Genomic DNA, 20,569 nt, shown 5'->3' on the forward strand with positions numbered 1-20,569 from the left:
TATGTGTGAGATTTACACACAGATGCTATTCTAAAAATACTTCTCTATTGATAAATTTCCATGGGAGTCTTTATATCTGGTCATCCTTAAAAACCTTAGTCACACTTTATCATTACCATAGAATCATTATTACCTCTCCACAAGGATCTGAATTTCTGCACATTCTTTATTGCCATTTAGAGAGATATATCCCTCCGTTGGTGTGTGCTACTATTTCGACACATTTTATACCTTCTCAGGTGTGCTGATTATTTAGGTCATCGGAAAGAGAAACAACTTACTGGGTCTGATGTGTGTTTTGTCCGGTATTCTGGGCCTCACAGGAGTAGTATACAATCTGTGTGGTGCTGAAACAGAGGAAAGGCTTTGTATTTAATCACCAACTTTCCATTAAATGGGGAGTTAGCATCCTAGGGACTAGCAACTCATACACTTTGCATGGAAGTAGAAAGGATGTTTTGAAACCTGCAATTATGCACTACAGCATTGCTGCTAAAGGGAAAATAAAGCAAGCATACATATTCATGACTGGAAATAAAGGCACAAAGTGAGCTAAGTCATTTGTATTGTGTGTCAAGGATTAGTCTTCATTTAGTCCATCTTTCTCAAAGGTATTTTATTTTACGCAATGGTTGTTAACATCGTAAACATATAAGCCAACTAGCCATCCATCCATCCATCCATCCATCCATCCATCCACATCTCTCAATTAGGAAGTCACAGTGGAACATTATTTTGCCCAAGAAGACAGGTAATCTCAAAAATTAAAAAAGTATTTTTAGGTAGGTTAAAAGAATAGGGATGGTGGTCTCTATCAAACTGTCCTAGCTCATAACCCTGAAATGAATACTCAGAGTCCTATCCATTAAAGCTTTAGGAATGGGAGACAATGATCTTTGTTGTTCTGCCTATCAAGAGAGGATGAGCAAGGAGCAAGAAACTGGGGCAAGTCCTGGAAGCAACACACCACCTTCTCATTTCCTGGTCCTGTTGTTCAGGGCCTGCAATGGTGAGGACTCCTAAGGAAGACTTGCTGAATAAATTTTAAAAATGAACGACCATTGTAGCAGGCAAACTCATGAGAAACTAAGCTGAAATCCTTTTACTTCCCAAGGTTTTAAAGTGTACTTTCATCCTGGAATTCCCCCCTCTTCCCTTCCCTCCTCTCCTCGCCCTCGACATACCACACTGCCTCCTTAACACCACCCTCCTGGTAATGCTTTAGCTAAGACTGGAAAAAATGTTTCTTGCAAACTATGTAAGTAGATTACATCGTTTTGATGATTTTGTTCACATCTTAAGTGGGTATTTATATAATCATAAATCAGCAATGCCTTTCCTACCAACTTAAAAAAATACACCTGTGAAATAGATTATAATGCAGCTCATTTATAAGCTTCCAGTGTGAAGACGGATGAGCAGAATTTTGCCATATTTCAAGCCAAAAACAGCAGACACATACTGAAGTTCCTTGTAGGTTTATCGTGGGCCTTTCAAAGTGTTGCAGCTAGAGTGAGTAGAGGCACTGATGTTATAAAAAAATTAATTCTCATCACACCCTCAAATGGTGTCATGATGATTTGCAAATGTTTTTCTTCAAAATTCTCTTTGATAGTGGTAGGCTTACCTGAGAATTGAATCTATTTCAGTTTTTCATCTTAATTTCTTCAATGTTAAAATGTTTTAGCTCAAAGAAATACAAGGATCATGATTCTTATTAGTCTTCTTCTTGGACAAATACTAATTTTTAAACTTTAGGCAGGAAAGGTATATAAAGCAGAACACAGAAACAATCAGGACTACACTTGGTGGTTCAAAGTCCTAGGATCAGAATTTTTGCTTTATTTTTTTCCCCACAATCTTTACTCAAATCTAGACAGACTTTTTCAGACCAGTGCTGGAATATAACTTCAGTTTAGACTGTGAGTTACTCATAGAGTTTATCACTAAATAACACATGGCCTTGAGAAAACTGCTCTAGGGTTTTAATTTTAAACTGAAAGAAAAAAAGGAAAAGAAAAGGAGCTTTGTGAACATACATCCACATAGTTTTTAATGACTAATAATTTTAAAGGATGCTTTTGTGCCTAGTTTTATAAAAATCTATTTAAGAAGAGCACTAAGAAATACTATATGAGGATGAATACCCAACTTTTGTATCAACATGGATGGGACTGGAAGAGATTATGCTGAGTGAAATAAGTCAAGCAGAGAGAGTCAATTATCATATGGTTTCACTTATTTCTGGAGCATAACAAATAACATGGAGGACATAGGGAGATGGAGAGGAGAAGGGAGTTGGGGGAAATTGGAAGGGGAGATGAACATGAGAAAACTATGGACTCTGAAAAACAATCTGAGGGTTTTGAAGGGGCAGGGGTGTGAGGTTGGGGGAGCCAGGTGGAGGGTATTATGGAGGACATGTATTGCATGGAGCACTGGGTATGGTGTATAAGCAATGAATTCTGTTACACTGAAAAGAAATTAAATAAAAAAAAAAGGATGCTTTTGTACCTAGTTTTATAAAAATCTATTTAAGAAGAGCATTAAGAAATACTATATGAAGTTAATATCAAAACTAAACAAATAGGATTATAGGAGAAATACCTTGAAGGTGTCGTGTTCTGCCCAGCACAGAGAGAGGGTAAGGAAGACATAACTTTCCCTGGGGTGGGAGAGGACAGGGACAAGGGAGTGGAAATAAGTAAAATAAACAGGGTACCCAAAATATCTCTAGTCAAGTGAGTTTCTATTACAGTTTGAGAAAGGCAAGGAAGAGCATGAGTATTTCAGGGTTTTGGTTACCGCGTGCTGCAGGGAATTGTCTCAGCAGGCAAAGGAGCAAGGGTGTCACAGAGAAATGCGGTTGGAGATTCTACTAGCAGGCTCATGCTGTCGGTTTTTGACACAAAGTTTTTTTGGAGGCCCTGGGTCTCATCGTGGAGGTTGGGAGATCAAAGAGCCACACAGGTGTTGGTCCATGCATGGGGAGAGTGTAAAGACCATGAGCAACCATTTCACCCCCCAGCACATTTCTCAAAATGCCATGTGCTGTCTTATGCCTCTAATGCATGATGTTAAAAATACAATATGATAAAACAGTTGATTGACTACCTCTTCCACAGAGCTCAGGCACACTTTCATAGGTTTTATGAGGGTGACCCTAGTGATGCACAGCATGGCTTTGTGAAAGTGGGCCCTGATGATAAAGCGGGACTATGGGGCTGGACCAGATGGTGAATGCTATTCCCGTCCTTATGATAGGTTCTTTCCTAGGGTGTTCTTTGTCGCCTCATATCAGAGAAGGCCTGGTGAGTTCACTTTAAAAGATTCTTGGTCCATTGTGTATATATGCCACATCTTCTTGATCCATTCATCTGTTGATGGACATCTAGGTTCTTTCCATAGTTTGGCTATTGTGGACATTGCTGCTATAAACATTTGGGTGCACGTGCCCCTTTGGATCACTACGTTTGCATCTTTAGGGTAAATACCCAATAGTGCAATTGCTGGGTCATAGGGCAGTTCTATTTTCAACATTTTGAGGAACCTCCATGCTGTTTTCCAGAGAGGTTGCACCAGCTTGCATTCCCACCAACAGTGTAGGAGGGTTCCCCTTTCTCCGCATCCTCGCTAGCATCTGTCATTTCCTGAGTTGTTGATTTTAGCCATTCTGACTGGTGTGAGGTGATATCTCATTGTGGTTTTGATTTGTATTTCCTTGATGCCGAGTGATATGGAGCACTTTTTCATGTGTCTGTTGGCCATCTGAATGTCTTCTTTGCAGAAATGTCTGTTCATGTCCTCTGCCCATTTCTTGATTGGATTATTTGTTCTTTGGGTGTTGAGTTTGCTAAGTTCTTTATAGATTCTGGACACTAGTCCTTTATCTGATATGTCATTTGCAAATATCTTCTCCCATTCTGTCAGTTGTCTTTTGATTTTGTTAACTGTTTCCTTTGCTGTGCAAAAGCTTTTGATCTTGATGAAATCCCAATAGTTCATTTTTGCCCTTGCTTCCCTTGCCTTTGGCGTTGTTCCTAGGAAGATGTTGCTGCGGCTGAGGTCGTGGTATATATACACAATGGAATACTATGCAGCCATCAAAAGAAATGAAATCTTGCCATTTGCGACAACATGGATGGAACTAGAGCGTATCATGCTTAGTGAAATAAATCAAGCAGAGAAAGACAACTATCATATGATCTCCCTGATATGAGGAAGTGGTGATGCGACATGGCGGCTTAAGTGGGTAGGAGAAGAATCAATGAAACAAGATGGGATTGGGAGGGAGACAAACCATAAGTGACTCTTAATCTCACAAAACAAACTGAGGGTTGCTGGGGGGAGGGGGTTTGGGAGAAGGGGGTGGGATTATGGACATTGGGCAGGGTATGTGCTTTGGTGAGTGCTGTGAAGTGTGTAAACCTGGTGATTCACAGACCTGTACCCCTGGGGATAAAAATATATATTTATAAAAAATAAAAAATTTAGAAAGAAAAAAAAGATTCTTGGTCCAAGCCTTGAAAAGTAGGAACCCTAAGGTGGCACAATTTAGGCTCAAGCTAATGATCCTCAGAACATACAGGACCTTGTATAAATATGTTAGGACATTTCATATAATGATATCAGATCCTGGATATACACCCCTTCAGCCATGAAATTCCTATGTGGTAGAACCATGTTCTAGAAATAATTTGATAAAAATTCCACATACACTAGTAATGGTGATACAGTACTGACATTCCCATTGAAGTTTAAAAAAAAAAAAACAAAGCAAGGAAAAAATAGGACTTTAATCTTTTATTCTCAATTCTGAAATCTATAAAGCTTTAAAAAGCTGTAACCTTTCTTCATCTGGCAACATAACCTGAACTGAATAGTCTTTTTTATGTTGCTTATTATAAATGTTTACATATTTTGCTACAAAAACAATGTATTTCATTATAAGAATCCAACTACCTTCTATAAAGTAAGACATTAATTGCTTCTATTAAGCAAAAACATAAAAATAAGCCTACAAAAGTGAGGATGTGTTATGGATGCGACATGATTGACCATCTGTTGTTAATACTGGAACTGGTCATGAGGACGTGGGAGGGCTGTCATTATGTTAGGTTTCTTCTGTGTGGATGCATAAATAAATAGAAAGTTAATAAATAGGAGGGTAATAAGGTAAGTAATAAATGTTTAAAACATAATAAAAATGAAACCAAACTAGTAAAAGAAGATTGAGAACATTTATAAGAACTATGCTATGCCATAAAGTGTTCTAGTCATCTTTATTTAGAATATGTACTGCTCTACTTATTATAAAATATCTTAAAATCAGATTTTTTAATAATTTTTCTTACTTCAAATTTCTTATACCAAATATTCTCCACTAATTATAACTGACAATAAATAAAATCAATGTGTTTTCCAAGTTCTTAAACAAAAGTTTACTTTTGTCTTTTGGGCAACCTGCCATATGAAAGATGTAGAGGTGAACAAAAGGGATCATTTAGAACAGAAAGAAAAAAAAATCCAAAATACCAGACATCCACAGCTGGTTATAACCTAAGTAGGATAGAAAAATATATAAAGAATAGACTCCTGAGAACATGGAGATAGAACTTTGTGTAGGCAAGTTCGTTTCCCAAGAAGTAGAAAGGAAGAAATAAAAGGAAATAGCCCCCAAACCTTCCTTTGATATTTAAATATAAGTTGTCTTAAAAAACCGATTCTTCTCCTTACTAGTTTCCTTCCTCAGGCTACAGTATCAATGTGCTTATGTAATAGAGGAGATGGGCCAGAGGGAGGCAGAGAGAGAGCACAGGAAGGATGGGGAGAAGGAGAAGAATGGGGAATTAAAAAAGCTAATATGGATTCTTATTTATCAGATGTGGAAAATGAAACAAATGAAGATTAAACAAACTAAAAAAGCATGGTGGGAGGAGGCTTTCATTCTTAGTTCTCAGTATCACATGGTCAACCCTACATTCAAAAGCAACGTTCTAACTAAATAAACTATCTTTCCTACATTCAAGCGGTGTACATATAAATATTCTTATTCAGCTGATATTCTGCACCTATATTAATTCACTGTGATGAAAACAGACATTCTGAAAAGAAAATTTCTTTCCTCATTAAAAATGAAAATAAATAGTTTACTATACAGAAGTGGGGATATAGCATTACCCTGAGTTGTCACCAATTCAGTTGTTAGTGGAATCTTAGTTGTGAAGAATTTCTGAGTGGAGTGGTCGGTCTCTTCTGGGGAAAAACACAGTAAGATTGGTGGCTTTCAGTAATTATCATCATGAACATATCAAAAAACCCCACATTTCTTTCTGCCCCAGTGGAAATTACATTTATAAGTATGCCTTGTCATCACAAAATTTCAAGGTTAAAGGTATATTTTAATAATTCATTTATTATATATGCTATCTTCTTGCCCTATTCTTTTAATGATTATTGTAAGGATTTCCAAAAACTTTAAGTTCGCAATTACTGTTTCATGATCCTGGACTTGGTCATTCCAAACTGTGCCTCGCAACTGTTTTTATATATTACTGTCTTCATGCCTCCCATGTCATAAACTCCATAAGTTATTTATGTGAAAAGAAATACATGGTATGAAAACAGGTGCATTTATACTGTATAAGAATAAATAGTCTTCTATTTATGTGATGTGAGAGTCAAAGTTTATTGACATTTTTCTGGCAAAATAAGAAAACTAAGTGTGGCACTACTTCTACTTCCATATTTTCTTGAAGTCATCACAGCATCATATAGACACAGAAATTACTTTGCCACTTTACCACACCTTGTGTCCAAGAAAGTACTTGGGGCATAGAATACACTGTTGTCTTTTTTTTCCTGCCCTGGTTTATAATATGGATTCTGCTCGTAACAGATATACTTGTGACTATTGGCAGGCGATGGCTCTTGCTTCAATAAACCAAGGTACACTAAAATAAATAGGGTGTAGAAGCTACATAACAAATCTAGCAATGGTTCTTGAAAAGTACTTTTGACTTTGCGGTCATGTATGATGTTCACTTTGTGGATATGGCTAGAATAGATGAATATTTGAGAATTAGGGTGTGTTTGCTCAGTTTTAAATTTGTTCCTTTAAAAGGGATTTCACTTTGAAATATGATCAGTAACTTCATTTCAGTACACACACACACAGGACAGATTTATTTTAAAAGGGATGAAGGGAGGAAAATAAGACCACAGATTTAAATAAACACAGCCATGTTAGATGTATTGTGGACAGGGCAAAGGAATCAACAAACACAAGCTGGGAATTCTTGTTTTCTGATTCATTTTCAATCTAGGGTCAGGCAAACCGGGGTTTTCCATGCTGTGAAAGTTTGGTACTGAACTGAAAGCATGGCTCACTCACGCCCACTAACCTTCCAGAGGCACCATCCTTATTTCTCCAGGAGAGTCACATGCTCATCATATTAGCCTGAACACCATTCTCTGAAATGCCTCTCTCCCATCTGTCTTTAACCCGAAAGAACCCTTCACATGTTTAACTTCAACTCTCACTCCAGCTTGAAAATCTGGTGTAAATGTTGCCTCCTCCCCTGATGCACCCAGTATTTGGCTTCTTTAACATGTTGCTCATTTCTCTACCACACTCATTTGTATAGCATTGAGGTGAATCCCAGGAGCTCTGGTGACTGAGTATCCAGGTTCCAATTCAGCTCTGACATTAGCTGTGTGACTTAGCCCAATTTTTAATTCTCTTTATGCCTCAATTCTCTAATCTATAAAATGGGGCAAGTAATAGAATCTATCTCAGCATTGTGGGATTTAAATGAAAACATTACACATAGTGCACTGGGGGACAATGAAAAAGCACTATTATCACTAATCCTGTTTCTTCATATTAGATGCTGAGCTCTCCAGAGAAAGGACTCCCCCTTAAAAACAGTTTCTTTTTTGGAACTCCCATTGTTTAACATTTCACTCAACACCCATAAAATACTCAATAAATTGAGAATGAAATTTTTCTTCCCAAAGGTGGTTTCAAATATGGGAAAAAAGCAACAAAAAGTATTGCACTGATACACTTTGGGAACATTCCTCTCTTTGAACAGCTAAAGTTTTGTTGAGATATTTTAAAATATTCTCATTTTCAATTGAAAACCAGCATAAATATTAGAAGGACAAATATATGGTTAATGTAAAAGAATCAAGTGAATGGATTTTTTTATAATGGTAAAAAAAGAGACCCTCTATTGTTTAGAATCATTGATATACACAATGTACACATAGCTACTTCAAAAGCAATCCCTGAAAGATAGGTCCTTATTGGGCTGAAATATGAAAACTAAATTTACCCAGAGTAGTCTGCAGTTCCTCTTCACCAGTACTTGGTGAAATCATGGGTATAAAAGGGCTGCCTCGTGTCTCTAAAGGAGCTGCAAAAGAAAAGCATGAGTGTTGTCAATCTGTAGATGCAAAAGCCAGCACCAGACCAGAATATTACATGAGATTCCTTCATTTGACACAGATAAAGGAAAACATGAAATGGGTCATGAAGAAGAAAGTTAGATGTACACAGAACCTTCAGGAAAATGACTGTGGAATATAAGAATAATGGTCCTCAACTGTTTTTTATTTTTTTTTCTCCCTCCCACCAGGACAGATAAGAAATAACATTCTTGGGCTTGACACACTTCATGACCATCCCTGGTTAAGATGGGGTATAAGTTAGAAACAGTCCTTGTCTGTCAACCACAAGTCTCTTTCTCCCTCACATTCAAGAGAACATACATGGTTACAAAAGTGAGTGAAAATATTCATTATTGCAGTGGTCATCTGAAGTCTCCTCAAGTTTATTTTTAAAAGTAAACCATTGGAAAAGTTTAGTATTTTGATCAACATTAAAAATAATTACTTGTCAGAACCTTTCCTAACTTGTCATGTGCTAGTGTGTTGTAGCACTATAGCTGAGAACCATTAAACATGCAGAAAATGTTAACTAGATGGGCATGAGCATGTGGACTCATTCTGAACATGGAAGTAAATGAAGTAGATACAAATGAACTCAGTAAGAAGTGGTCTTAAGTTGGTCTTCAGAACAGTGAAGTTGGTCTTTAGAACAGTGAAGACATTGCTATTGTATTTTGCAAAGAGCAAGAGTAATGAGAATGAGATGATGAGGTGGATTGAGAAGAGATGATGATTCAATATGACAAATTGAGAAAGACCTGCAATTGGACCATAGCAAAGAAAACAATTAGAGGTGGTTTGTAGAGGAAAACCATTACCTATTGTTGTCTCTGGTAGGTCAAGTCTAAAGGTAACGGGTTGCAGAACTAGGCCAAAAGCAAATCAAGGAAATATATTTATGAAAATTACTACTTGGTAAAGTAAACATCACTTCTGTATTTATGCTTCTTTTTTAAAATTTTTTTATTTTTTTATAAACATATATTTTTATCCCCAGGGGTACGGGTCTGTGAATCACCAGGTTTACACACTTCACAGCACTCACCAAAGCACATACCCTGCCCAATGTCCATAATCCCACCCCCTTCTCCCAAACCCCCTCCCCCCAGCAACCCTCAGTTTGTTTTGTGAGATTAAGAGTCACTTATGGTTTGTCTCCCTCCCCATTCCATCTTGTTTCATTGATTCTTCTTCTACCCACTTAAGCCGCCATGTTGCATCACCACTTCCTCATATCAGGGAGATCATATGAAATCTTGCCATTTGCGACAACATGGATGGAACTAGAGTGTATCATGTATTTATGCTTCTATTTGAACATTTAAACTTTCTCGAAGAATCATAATAAATATAAGAAAATTCTACATATTAGATGACACTTAGGAAAATTCAGCTAAAACTTCAAAGGTCTCAGAGAGCACAGCCAGAGAGGGAGTGGGAACCACAAGGTGAAGCCACGAACGGGAGCCATGAGCCAGAGACATGAGCCAGGCTGTCCAGGCACCCATGGAACTCACAGCATGCCGGGGGTGGGACTGGCCTGGCCAAGCGTGCTGGTGCCACAACCGCAGGCAGGCGCCACTCATGCCTGGGCCACCGTGCTCTTGGGCTCTGCTTTGGGGTGCACCTTGCCTGGATTGTGGTCGATATATTCAGCTATACATCCCCTCAACCACCTCTCACCAAAATGACTAGGAGGAGGAACACCCAACAGAGGAAAAACTCAGAGACTGTGCCCTCTGCCAGAGAACTATTGGATATGGACATAAACAGTATGTCAGAAAGGTGTTGCAATTATCCAAGCAATGGCTAGGTTGGAGAAGACCGTTAGTGACAACATAGAATCTCTAAGGGCGGAAGTGAGAGCCAGTCTGGCAGAAGTTAAAAATGCTATCAATGAGATCCAATCTAATCTAATCTAAATACTCTATCAGCTTGGTAACTGAGGCAGAAGATCAAATTAGTGATCTAGAAGACAAACTGATAGAAAAGAAGGATCAGGAGGAGGCTTGGAACAAACAGTGTAGAAGCCATGAGAACAGAATTAGGGAAATAAATGACATTTCAATGTCAGGATTATTGGGATACCTGAGGGGATGGAGAAAGAGAGAAGACTAGAAGATATAGTTGGACAAATTCTGGATGAAAATTTCCTTAATCTGAGGAATGGAACAAGTTTTAGTGTCCTAGAGGCAGAATGGACACCCCCTAAGATCAACAAGTCTAGAAAGACAACCAGACACTTAATTGTGAAATTCATGAATCATAATTTCAGACAGGAGGTCTTAAGGGCAGCTAGGGGGAAGAGATTCCTTATGTACAGAGGAAGTACCATCAGAATAACATCAGACCTGTCCACAGAAACCTGGCAAGCCAGAAAGGGCTGGCAAGACATATTCAGGACACTAAATGAGAAGAATATGCAGCCAAGAATATACTTCATCTAGCAAGGCTGACATTCAGAATGGATGGAGAGATAAAGAATTTCCAAGACCAGCAAGGTTTAAAAGAGTATGTGACCACCAAGCCAGCACTACAAGAAATGTTAAGGGAAGTTCTATAAAAGAAGGAAGAACCCAAGAGTGACACAGAACAGGAATCTAAAGAGACAATCTATAGAAACAAGGACTTCACAGGCAACATGATTTTAATAAAAACATATCATTCAATAATCATTCTCAATGTGAACAGCCTAAATGCTCCCATAAAATGGCACGGGGTTGCAGATTGGATAAAATGAGGGGACCTGTCCATATGCTGTCTACAATTTGGAACCTAAAGATACACTCAGACTGAAAATGAAAGGATGGAGAACCATCTTTCATGCCAATGGGCCCAAAAGAAAGCTGGGGTAGTCATTCTCATTATCAGATAAATTAGATTTTAAGCTAAAGACTGTAGTAAGAGATAAAGAAGGACACTACATCATTCTTAAAGGATCTATCCACCAAGAAGATCTAACAATTGTAAATATTTATGCCCCCAACATGGGAGCAGCCAACTACATAAGCCAACTGTTACTCAAAATAAAGAGTCATATTGATATGAATACATTAATTGTAGGGGATCTTAACATGCCACTCTCAATAACAGACAGATCATCCAAGCAGAAAATCAATGAAGAAATAAAAGCATTGAATGACACATTGGACCAGATGGATCTCATAGATATATACAGAACATTCCACCCTAAAATAACAGAATATTCATTCTTCTGGAGCACATATGGAACTGTCTCCAGAATAGACCATATACTGGGCCACAAATCAGAGCTCAACTGATACCAAAAGACTGAGATTATTCCCTGCATGTTCTCAGACCACAATGCTTCGAAACTGGAACTCAACTAAAAGAAAAAGTTTGGAAGGAATTCAAATACTTAGAAGCTAAAGACCATCCTGCTCAAGAATGTTAAGATCAACTAGGAAATCAAAGAAGAACTTAAACAATTCATGAAAACCAATGAGAATGAAAACACATTGGTCCAAAACCTATGCAGTATGGCAAAGGCATTCCTAAGGGGGAAATACATAGCCATCCAAGTCTCACTCAAAAAAATTGAAAAATCCCAAATACACCAACTCTCTTTACACCTTAAAGAACTGGAAAATCAATAACAAATTAAGCCATCCCCATGCACAAGAAGAGAAATAATCAAGATTAGAGCAGAGATCAATGAGTCAGAAACTAGAGATACAGTAGAACACATCAACAAAACTAGAAGCTGGTTCTTTCAAAGAATCAATAAAATCAATAAACCACTGGCCAAACTAATCCAAAAGAAAAGAGAGAGGACCCAAATTAATAAAATTATGAGAGAAAGGGGAAAGATCACTACTAACACCAAGGAAATAGAAACAATCATCAGAAATTATTATCAATAGTTATATGCCAATAAGTTAAGCAACCTGGAAGAAACGGATGCATTTCTGGAAACCTATAAACTTCTAAGACTGAAACAGGAAGAAACTGACAACCTGAATAGACCAATATCTAGTAACAAGATTGAAACAGTGATCAAAAACCTCCCCCAAAAAACAAGAGCTCAGGACCTGATGGATTCCCTGGGGAGTTCTACCAAACATTCAAAGAAGAAATAATACCTATTCTCCTGAAGCTGTTTCAAAAAATGGAAACAGGGGCACTGGGTGGCTCAGTGCGTTAAAGCCTCTGCCTTCAGCTCAGGTCATGATCCCAGGGTCCTGGGATCGAGCCCTGCATCAGGCTCTCTGCTCAGTGGGGAGCCTGCATCCCCTCTCTTTCTCTCTGCCTGCCTCTCTGCCTATTTGTGATCTCTGTCTGTCAAATAAATAAATAAAATCTTAAAAAAAAAGAAACAGAAGGAAAACTTCTGGACTCGTTTTAGGAAGACAGCATTACCCTGATCCCCAAACTAGGCAAAGACCCTCATCAAAAAGGAGAAATTCAGACCAATATCCCTGATGAATATGGATGCCAAGATTCTCAACAAGATCCTTGCTCATAGGATCCAACAGTACATTAAAAAGATAATCCCACCATGACCAGGTGGGATTTATCTCTGGGATTCAAGGGTGGTTCAACATTCACAAATCAATCAATGTGATAGAAAAAATCAATAAGAGAATACAGAAGAAACACATGGTTCTCTGAATTAGTGCAGAAAAGCATTTGACAAAATACTGCATCCTTTCTTGATTAAAACTCTTCAAAGTATAGGGATAGAGGTAACATTCCTCAATTTCATAAAATCTATCTATGAAGAACACACAGTGAATATCATTCTCAATGGGGAAAAGCTGACAGCCTTCTCTTTGAGATCAGAAACACAACAAGGATGCCCACTCTCACCACTGTTGTTCCACATAGTACTAGAAGTTCTAGAAACATCAATCAGCCAACAAAAAGAAATCAAATTGGCAAAGAAGTTGTTAAACTCTCTCTTTGTGGATGACATGATACTTTATATGGAAAACTCAAAAGACTCCACCCCAAACTACTAGAACTCATATAGCAATTCAGTAATGTGGCAGGATACAAAATTAATGTACAGAAATCAGTTGCTTTCTTATACACTAACAAGGAAAATACAGAAATAGAAATTAGAGAATCGATTCCATTAACTATAGCACCAAGAACCATAAGATACCTTGGAATAAACCTAACCAAAGAGGTAAAGGATCTGTACTTGAGAAACTACAGAACACTCACGAAAGAAATGAAGAAGACACAAAAAGATGGAAAAGCATTCCATACTCATGGACTGGAAGAATAAGCAGTGTTAAAATGTCTATGCTTCCCAGAGCAATCTATACTTCCAATGCCATCTGGATCAAAATTCCACCAACATTTTTCAAAGTGCTGGAACAAACAATCCCAAAATTTATATGGAAGCAGGAAAGACCCCGAATTGCTAAGAAAATTTTGAAAAAGAAAAACAAAACTGGGAGCATCATGTTGCCTGATTTCAAGCTTTACTACAAAGCTGTGATCACCAAGACAGCATGGCACTGGCACAAAAACAGACACATAGGCCAGTGGAACAGAGTAGAGTCCAGACATGGACCCACAACTCTATGGTCAAATCTTCTTCAACAAAGCAGGAAAAAATATCCAGTGGAAAAAAGCCAGTCTCTTCAATAAATGGTGCTGGGAAAATTGGACAGCTCTGTGTAGAAGAATGAAACTTGACCATCTCTTACACCGTACACGAAGATAAAATTGATAAAATACCTCAATGTGAGGTCTGAATCTCTCAAAATCCTAGAGGAGAACATAGGAAGTAACTTCTTTGACATCGTCCATAGCAACTTCTTTCAAGACATTCTCCAAAGGCAAAGGAAACAAAAGCAAAAATGAACTTTTGGGACTTCATAAAGATCAAAACTTTGCACAGCACAGGAAATAGTCAACAGAATAAAGAGGCAACCCATGGAATGGGAGAAGATATTTGCAAATGACACTACAGACAAAGGGCTGATATCCAAATCTATAAAGAATTCCTCAAACTCAACACTCAGAAAACAGATAATCGTGTCAAAAAATGGGCAGAAGACATGAACAGACACTTCTCCAAAGAAGACATATAAATGGCTAATGGACACATGAAAAAATGTTCATCATCATTAGCCATCAGGGATATTCAAATCAAAACCATGTTGAGATACCACTTCACACCAGTTAGAATGGCCAAATTAACAAGATGGTAAACAAGTGTTGGAAGGGATGTGGAGAAAGGGGAACCCTCTTACACCGTTGGTGGGAATGCAAGTTGGTACAGCCACTTTGGAAAACAAATTCCTTAAGAAATTAAAAATAGAACTATCCTATGACCCTGCAATTGTGCTACTTGGTATTTACCCCAAAGATACAGATGTAGTGAAAAGAAGGGCCCTCTGTACCCCAATGTTCACAGCAGCAATGGCCACAATTGCCAAACTGTGGAAAGAGCCAAGATGTCCTTCAACAGAGGAGTAGATAAAGAAGATATGGTCCATACATACAATGGAGTATTATGCCTCCATCAGAAAGGATGAGTATCCAACTTTTGTATTAACATGGACAGTACTGGAGGAGATTATGCTCAGCAAAAAAAGATAAGCAGAGAGAGTCAATTATCATATGGTTTCACTTACTTGTGGAGCATAAGGAATAAAATGATAATGAAAATGAAAAAATTCATGCAGTTTATAAGATTAAATCTTCACAAAAAGAAAATATACATTCTATATCCATAATTTTCTCTAAACTTCTTCCATATCACAATGATTAAAAATGTATTTATCTCAAGAACATTTTTCAAAAAACATACTTCCTAACTGGGAAAAGAGAATAATTTATTTACCAGGTTCGCTCTGAGAGACTTCAGGGTCTGGTTTAGGGGGAAGGAGCACATCTCTTGGAACTGAAAGAAAAAAGATTATCAAACACTGTACTTTAAATGCCACATCTGGAGTGAAACCCAACCCACGGATAGAGTATCCTGGAAAACATGAATAAAGCAAAGGTATTTTCACAATGGCTAAAAAGTAAAGCCAAGAAGATGACTGTTTTATTCAAAATGAAAAAAGTCACTGTTAAAGGTGGTTCTGAGGACAATTAAATAAATTTGGTTCCAGTTCTTTATGAATCCTCTCTTGGGAGGGGGGCAGGGAAGAGGAAATAAGTAATGGCATTAAACACAAGAAGGTGACTCAAGTCAGTAAAGCATGTGACTCTCAATCACAGGGTTGTAGGCTCAAGATCCATATTGGGTTTACAGATTACTTGAAAAATCAAGTCTTAAAAAAAAAAGAAGGAAAAAGTTAGTTTTTGCTTGAGGTGGTTAGTTACCATTTGATATTCATACTAAAAGTCCACTGAGAGGAAAAGAAAATGTATTATCCTAGATAAAGTACATGTAAATGGCCTATAAATCAAGAAAGACAGCATGGGGAGTTAGAGAGAAGGGAGTTAGGGGAAATTGGAAGGGGAAGTGAATCATGAGAGACTATGGACTCTGAAAAACAGTCTGAGGGGTTTGAAGTGGCGGGGGGTGGGTGGGAGGTTGGGGTACCAGGTGGTGGGTATTATTGAGGGCATGGAGCACTGGGTGGGATGAAAAAATAATGAATACTGTTATGCTGAAAATAAATAAATTTAATTAAAAAAAAAAAACAAAGACAGCAAGAAAGGCAAATTCTTGAATATGTAAGCAGAGAACAAAACTTTACTCTAAAAGGTACTCATAGTTATTCTGGGGGAGGAAATGGAGCAAGAGGAATCTACCCATCATTAGAAGCTACCACATGTAAAGTTTATGAAAGTGCTTGTAACATAGTAAATGCTAGATCAATGTTGCCATTTTTGTCATTCTTAGTGATGTGGCTTCCAGTACCTTACATTTCAGGGCCTCCTGACAGATAAGAGTATGACAACTAGGGACAAAAATGTCAGCTGAAAGAGACCTACTTATAGTAGGTCCCTGATACCCAGTACATTTTTAGAATTTTGGTAAAACAAAACAGTAGGCTGAAAATCTGATGCCTTAGGAAATCTGAGGAAAATACCAGGGTAAGTTGCCTATTATTAGCACCAGTTTTCTATGACAAAGTCTCCTTCCAAGAACAAGGTAAAGTGTTTCCTTGGCTCAGTTTCCCCATAAAGAGGTCTTTATCAGTCCAAATCACTTGCTGAAAGGTTTTCCTACTTCAGTGAAGTTGTGACAAGTACCAGAATCTCTTTGGTAGACATTGTAATTTTCTTGCATCTTAAATGATGCTGGGGAAAAATTGGGGTTCATGCTAGAATTCTACTTCAGAAAAACACAAGGAAAGATTTGCACCATGAGGTAACCAAACACACTGTACCCACTAGTGTAGAGTGTAGTTTATAAAGAACTGACATTCTCTTTGTACTGCTTTTGGAGATCATATTTAACTTGCATTTCACAAGTATTCTTAGTCTAGGCCTCTAAGTCCCATTGAAGTTATAATTGTGGAATGTGGTACAGAGAGTAGGATCTTGATTCAATTAGAACTTTTATGAGCTAAAAGTTGTACAGAAACTTGAGAATTTGAATTTTTTAAAAAGATTTTATTTATTTATTTGAGAGAGAGAGACAAAGTGAGGGAGCATGAGAGGGGAGGTCAGAGGGAGAAGCAGACTCCCCATGGAGCTGGGAGCCTGATGTGGGACTCGATCCTGGGACTCCAGGATCATGACCTGATTTGAAGGCAGAGGCTTAACCCACTGAGCCACCCAGACACCCCGAAAATTTGAATTAAAAAAAAACAACTTCAAAAAGATGAGTGGTCCACAAAAATTAGAGAAAACTTACCACAATAGTGAACATTTGACCTTTGCTAGGTAGTGTTTTTGGGGATTCAAAGGGTAAAATATGGGAAATTCCCAGTTGTAAATCAAACTAAATGTTTATCTGGAAGGTGAAAGACTTTGATTTGTCTGTGTGAAGATCATGGCCATACAAAGCAGCCTGTGGTTTTTAAATACCCTAAAAGGCTACAGTTCTTAGCTATACAGACAGGAGCTGGATTAAGGAGAGGCAGAGAAAAAAATGTGCTACCAATAAATCCTCTGTACTGTAAATACATTACTTGCTGCCTGCTTTCGTTTACTGTGGAATGTAGGCCAGGGTAATGTGGATTCCTGCTGCTGCAATTGGCACTTTTTAACCATGAAGTGATGATTTAATAAACTGTCACTGCAGACTTTCTAAAGCAGGTGAAATCAGTGGAAAGGAAAGAAAGAGAAATATCACAGGAAAGGGATATGAATCATCCTCTTACTCGGTCAACAGCAGCTCCAAGAAGTGAAACTTTTTTGCTTTTTTCCTGTGTAGCATTCCTTCAGATATTAAATTGAACGAAAGCATGATTTCTAAAAGCTAAATCTTCCATGTGGGGAGAAATTTTGTGTATTAATAATGACAATTTATATGAGAAGGTAGTTTTGATTTCCTTATAAGAATATTTTTATAATAACTATGTATAATTAATATATAATACTGGTATTATATATCTCATACTCAATCATATTAGCCAACTTACCGTTTATATTCACCAATTATATTACTCTCCTTTTTAATAAAGTGCACCAATCCAAAGAAAAATTCAACTAAGACATTTATGAATGGAAATGTCTAATCTGGACAAATGTAAATGAATGAACATGAATGTTTTGCTAGAATAGATGAGAGAAATTAATCTGTTATTCTCTGATAAGGATGGTGGAATATGAAGTTCTCTTTTTAAAAATATTTTATTTATTTGAGAGAGAAAGACAGAGTGAGAGAACAAGCTGGGGAGAGGGGCAGAGAGAGAGGAAGAAGCAGAATCCCTCTTGAGCAGGGAGCCTAACATGGGGCTCAATCCCAGGACCCTGGGATCGTGACCTGGGCAGAAGGCAGACACTTAACTGACTGAGCCACCCAGGCACCCTGGAATATGTTTTCAATGAGATTTACTTCCACAGTTATCTACAAAGAGACTGATGGTCTTGGAAAAGTAATACACATGGGCTGTACACCATTTTAATCTCTGAATTCTCTGGTCTTTATTCTAACCTTGTACCTTTAGGTACCGTCTAGCAGGAAGCATGTCTCCATCTGTGTGGAGACCACTCTCTGCACTTTAGCTGTGCCATTGGGCCACCCCTTCTTCCAGAGCCTTTACCTTCCATTATTTCTATTACATGTTTCTCCATTAGTCCGTACCTATGATTTCCTCTCTCTTTGCCTATAAAACAGTCCAAATGCTCCAACATCCTAAAAATAATAATCATTTCCTTGATATGCCTTCCCTTTCAAACCACCCTTCCCTTGCTCTCATTCCTATAATCAAAAAACTTCATCTGCCTTTGCTTCTGGTCTCTCAATTGTATCTTCATCTGCTGTGGTCTGGCTTCCTCTTCAATGACCTCCTGCAACAGGAGGTCCACAGTGCTTTATCCATAGCTCTCAAGTCCAAAGGCTCCAAAAACAGCCTTTTTCTTCACTAAATAGGTCAAAAAACCTGACTAGACCTGACTAAGGCGATTAACACTTTTTACTCATCTGGTGTGGTACAACTATTCATTCCTCCTACTGCTGACATAGTAATATATTTGGTGTATGTTCTGTTTTGCCTTTCTAAAACCTAAAACTGCTGGATTTTAATAGGCCCACAGGTTTTGGATATGGGTTTCTGGATCTGCACTGCCAAGTCCAGAATCTCCTCTGATTCCTTTCAAACTGTCATTGTGGACCACGCTTCCCTGCCTTACCTCCAGAAGCCCTTCTTCCTGATACTCTTCTATATTTCTGGTAGCAACTTCTGCTGGCTTCTCATCCCCTATCCATTTCCTAAATATAACTGTGTCCCCCAAGTCTTTGATCTCTAACTTCTCAGTCTATACTTTCTTTTGGGTGATGTCATTCACACACAAAATTTAATAACCTGCTTGATGTAGACAAGTGACTCCCACACCTATAACCCTTATTTTCAGTTTAGAAATCTCTAAATACATTTTGACCACCAGTTGGACATTCCCACTTTGAAGTCCTCCTGGCCCTCCAAACCCAGTATGCACAAACACAAGTGCTTATTCGCCACTGTGTTCTCTGCCTTAGGTAGTGGCATCGTCACCTACTACTTGCCCAAGCTAGAAGCAACAGTATCATCCTCTCCATAGCAAGACTCCTTGCCTACATCCAAGTGATTCTATTTCTAAAGGCATTTCAGCATTCTTCCTTCATTTCCTAACAGTGAAAATGCTTAAGTGTCCCTGTGAACTGGAATTTACCAGAAAGTAGTCACATATAACATTTGTGAGGATTGCATAACTTGCCAAAATTTGTCTGGTTCACTTCCAATGACTGAGGTATATCCAGATACCAGTGGGACATAAGAGTCACCATGAGGCCGAGAGCTCTTTGTTTAGAAATATATCTACAAAGAAAGCATAGCTCTGTTGAGCCAGGTATCAGGGTAAGTCCTTGCTCTGAATTTGAAATCATTCCCGAGGCAGATCTTAAGAAAATCCAGTTCTGTGTTGGTTCTGGACATGGCATGTGGGCTCAATTTGTCTAGATTCTTCATTAAATGGTATAGAGAGAATTCAACTGAGTGGCTGCAAGACATTTTTTAAAAGCCTAAGTGGATGAGACTTGTGCTACATCTAGGAATCTATAGAATGGAAGATCTGTGTGGCCAGTCCTAGACTGACTTAATGGATACAGATCGAAAAATTCAAGTTTGTTACTTCTGATACTTCTCAGATTAAATTTTGAGATAAACCTTGTGATAAAATATAACTGTCTTGATTTCAGCATTACATTTGACATTTTTAGACTTTTACAGAGCATCTATTTCTCTAGGATGCCAGTACATATTAAACCTATGTGTAAGTTCTCCTCTGCTTTCTGATATAGAACCTATAGGAGCTGGTAAACAAGGTCTTGGGTTCATTAGGAGGCAAACCTGCATCTAGATATGACCCAGAAACTGAACCCAAGAGAACCTAGTCTGTTTGAACACTCGTGAGAAAAACCAAAGGTTATTCTTATAGACACCACACCCCTGGAACAGCAGGGGAGCCCCTGATGAATAAATGGTGGGATGAGAACCAGGTTTAGAGATGGGACCCTAAATGAACATGC

General features: G+C 38.1%; 1 protein-coding gene across 42 annotated transcripts in view; it reads right to left on the reverse strand.

Moving 5' to 3' along the window:
• The window catches only part of LOC101691019 (ABI family member 3 binding protein), a 248,767-nt gene that overhangs the window by 50,068 nt on the left and 178,130 nt on the right, over positions 1-20,569 (reverse strand). For 35 of the 42 annotated variants that reach the window (XM_013045552.2, XM_013045541.2, XM_013045542.2 and 32 more), the window contains 5 exons: positions 15,278-15,337; positions 9,273-9,320; positions 8,340-8,420; positions 6,181-6,255; positions 282-347 (listed from right to left, as the gene is read on the reverse strand). In XM_013045552.2, coding sequence (XP_012901006.1) covers positions 282-347; positions 6,181-6,255; positions 8,340-8,420; positions 9,273-9,320; positions 15,278-15,337 — 330 coding nt within the window. The remainder of the gene's footprint in view (positions 1-281; positions 348-6,180; positions 6,256-8,339; positions 8,421-9,272; positions 9,321-15,277; positions 15,338-20,569) is intronic. The other 7 variants (XM_013045546.2, XM_045088267.1, XM_004771954.3 and 4 more) reach the window with 1 other exon arrangement.

The sequence above is a fragment of the Mustela putorius genome, unplaced genomic scaffold (assembly GCF_011764305.1).
Source record: "Mustela putorius furo isolate JIRA1106 unplaced genomic scaffold, ASM1176430v1.1 tig00003834_pilon_pilon_pilon, whole genome shotgun sequence".
Lineage (NCBI taxonomy): Eukaryota > Metazoa > Chordata > Mammalia > Carnivora > Mustelidae > Mustela > Mustela putorius.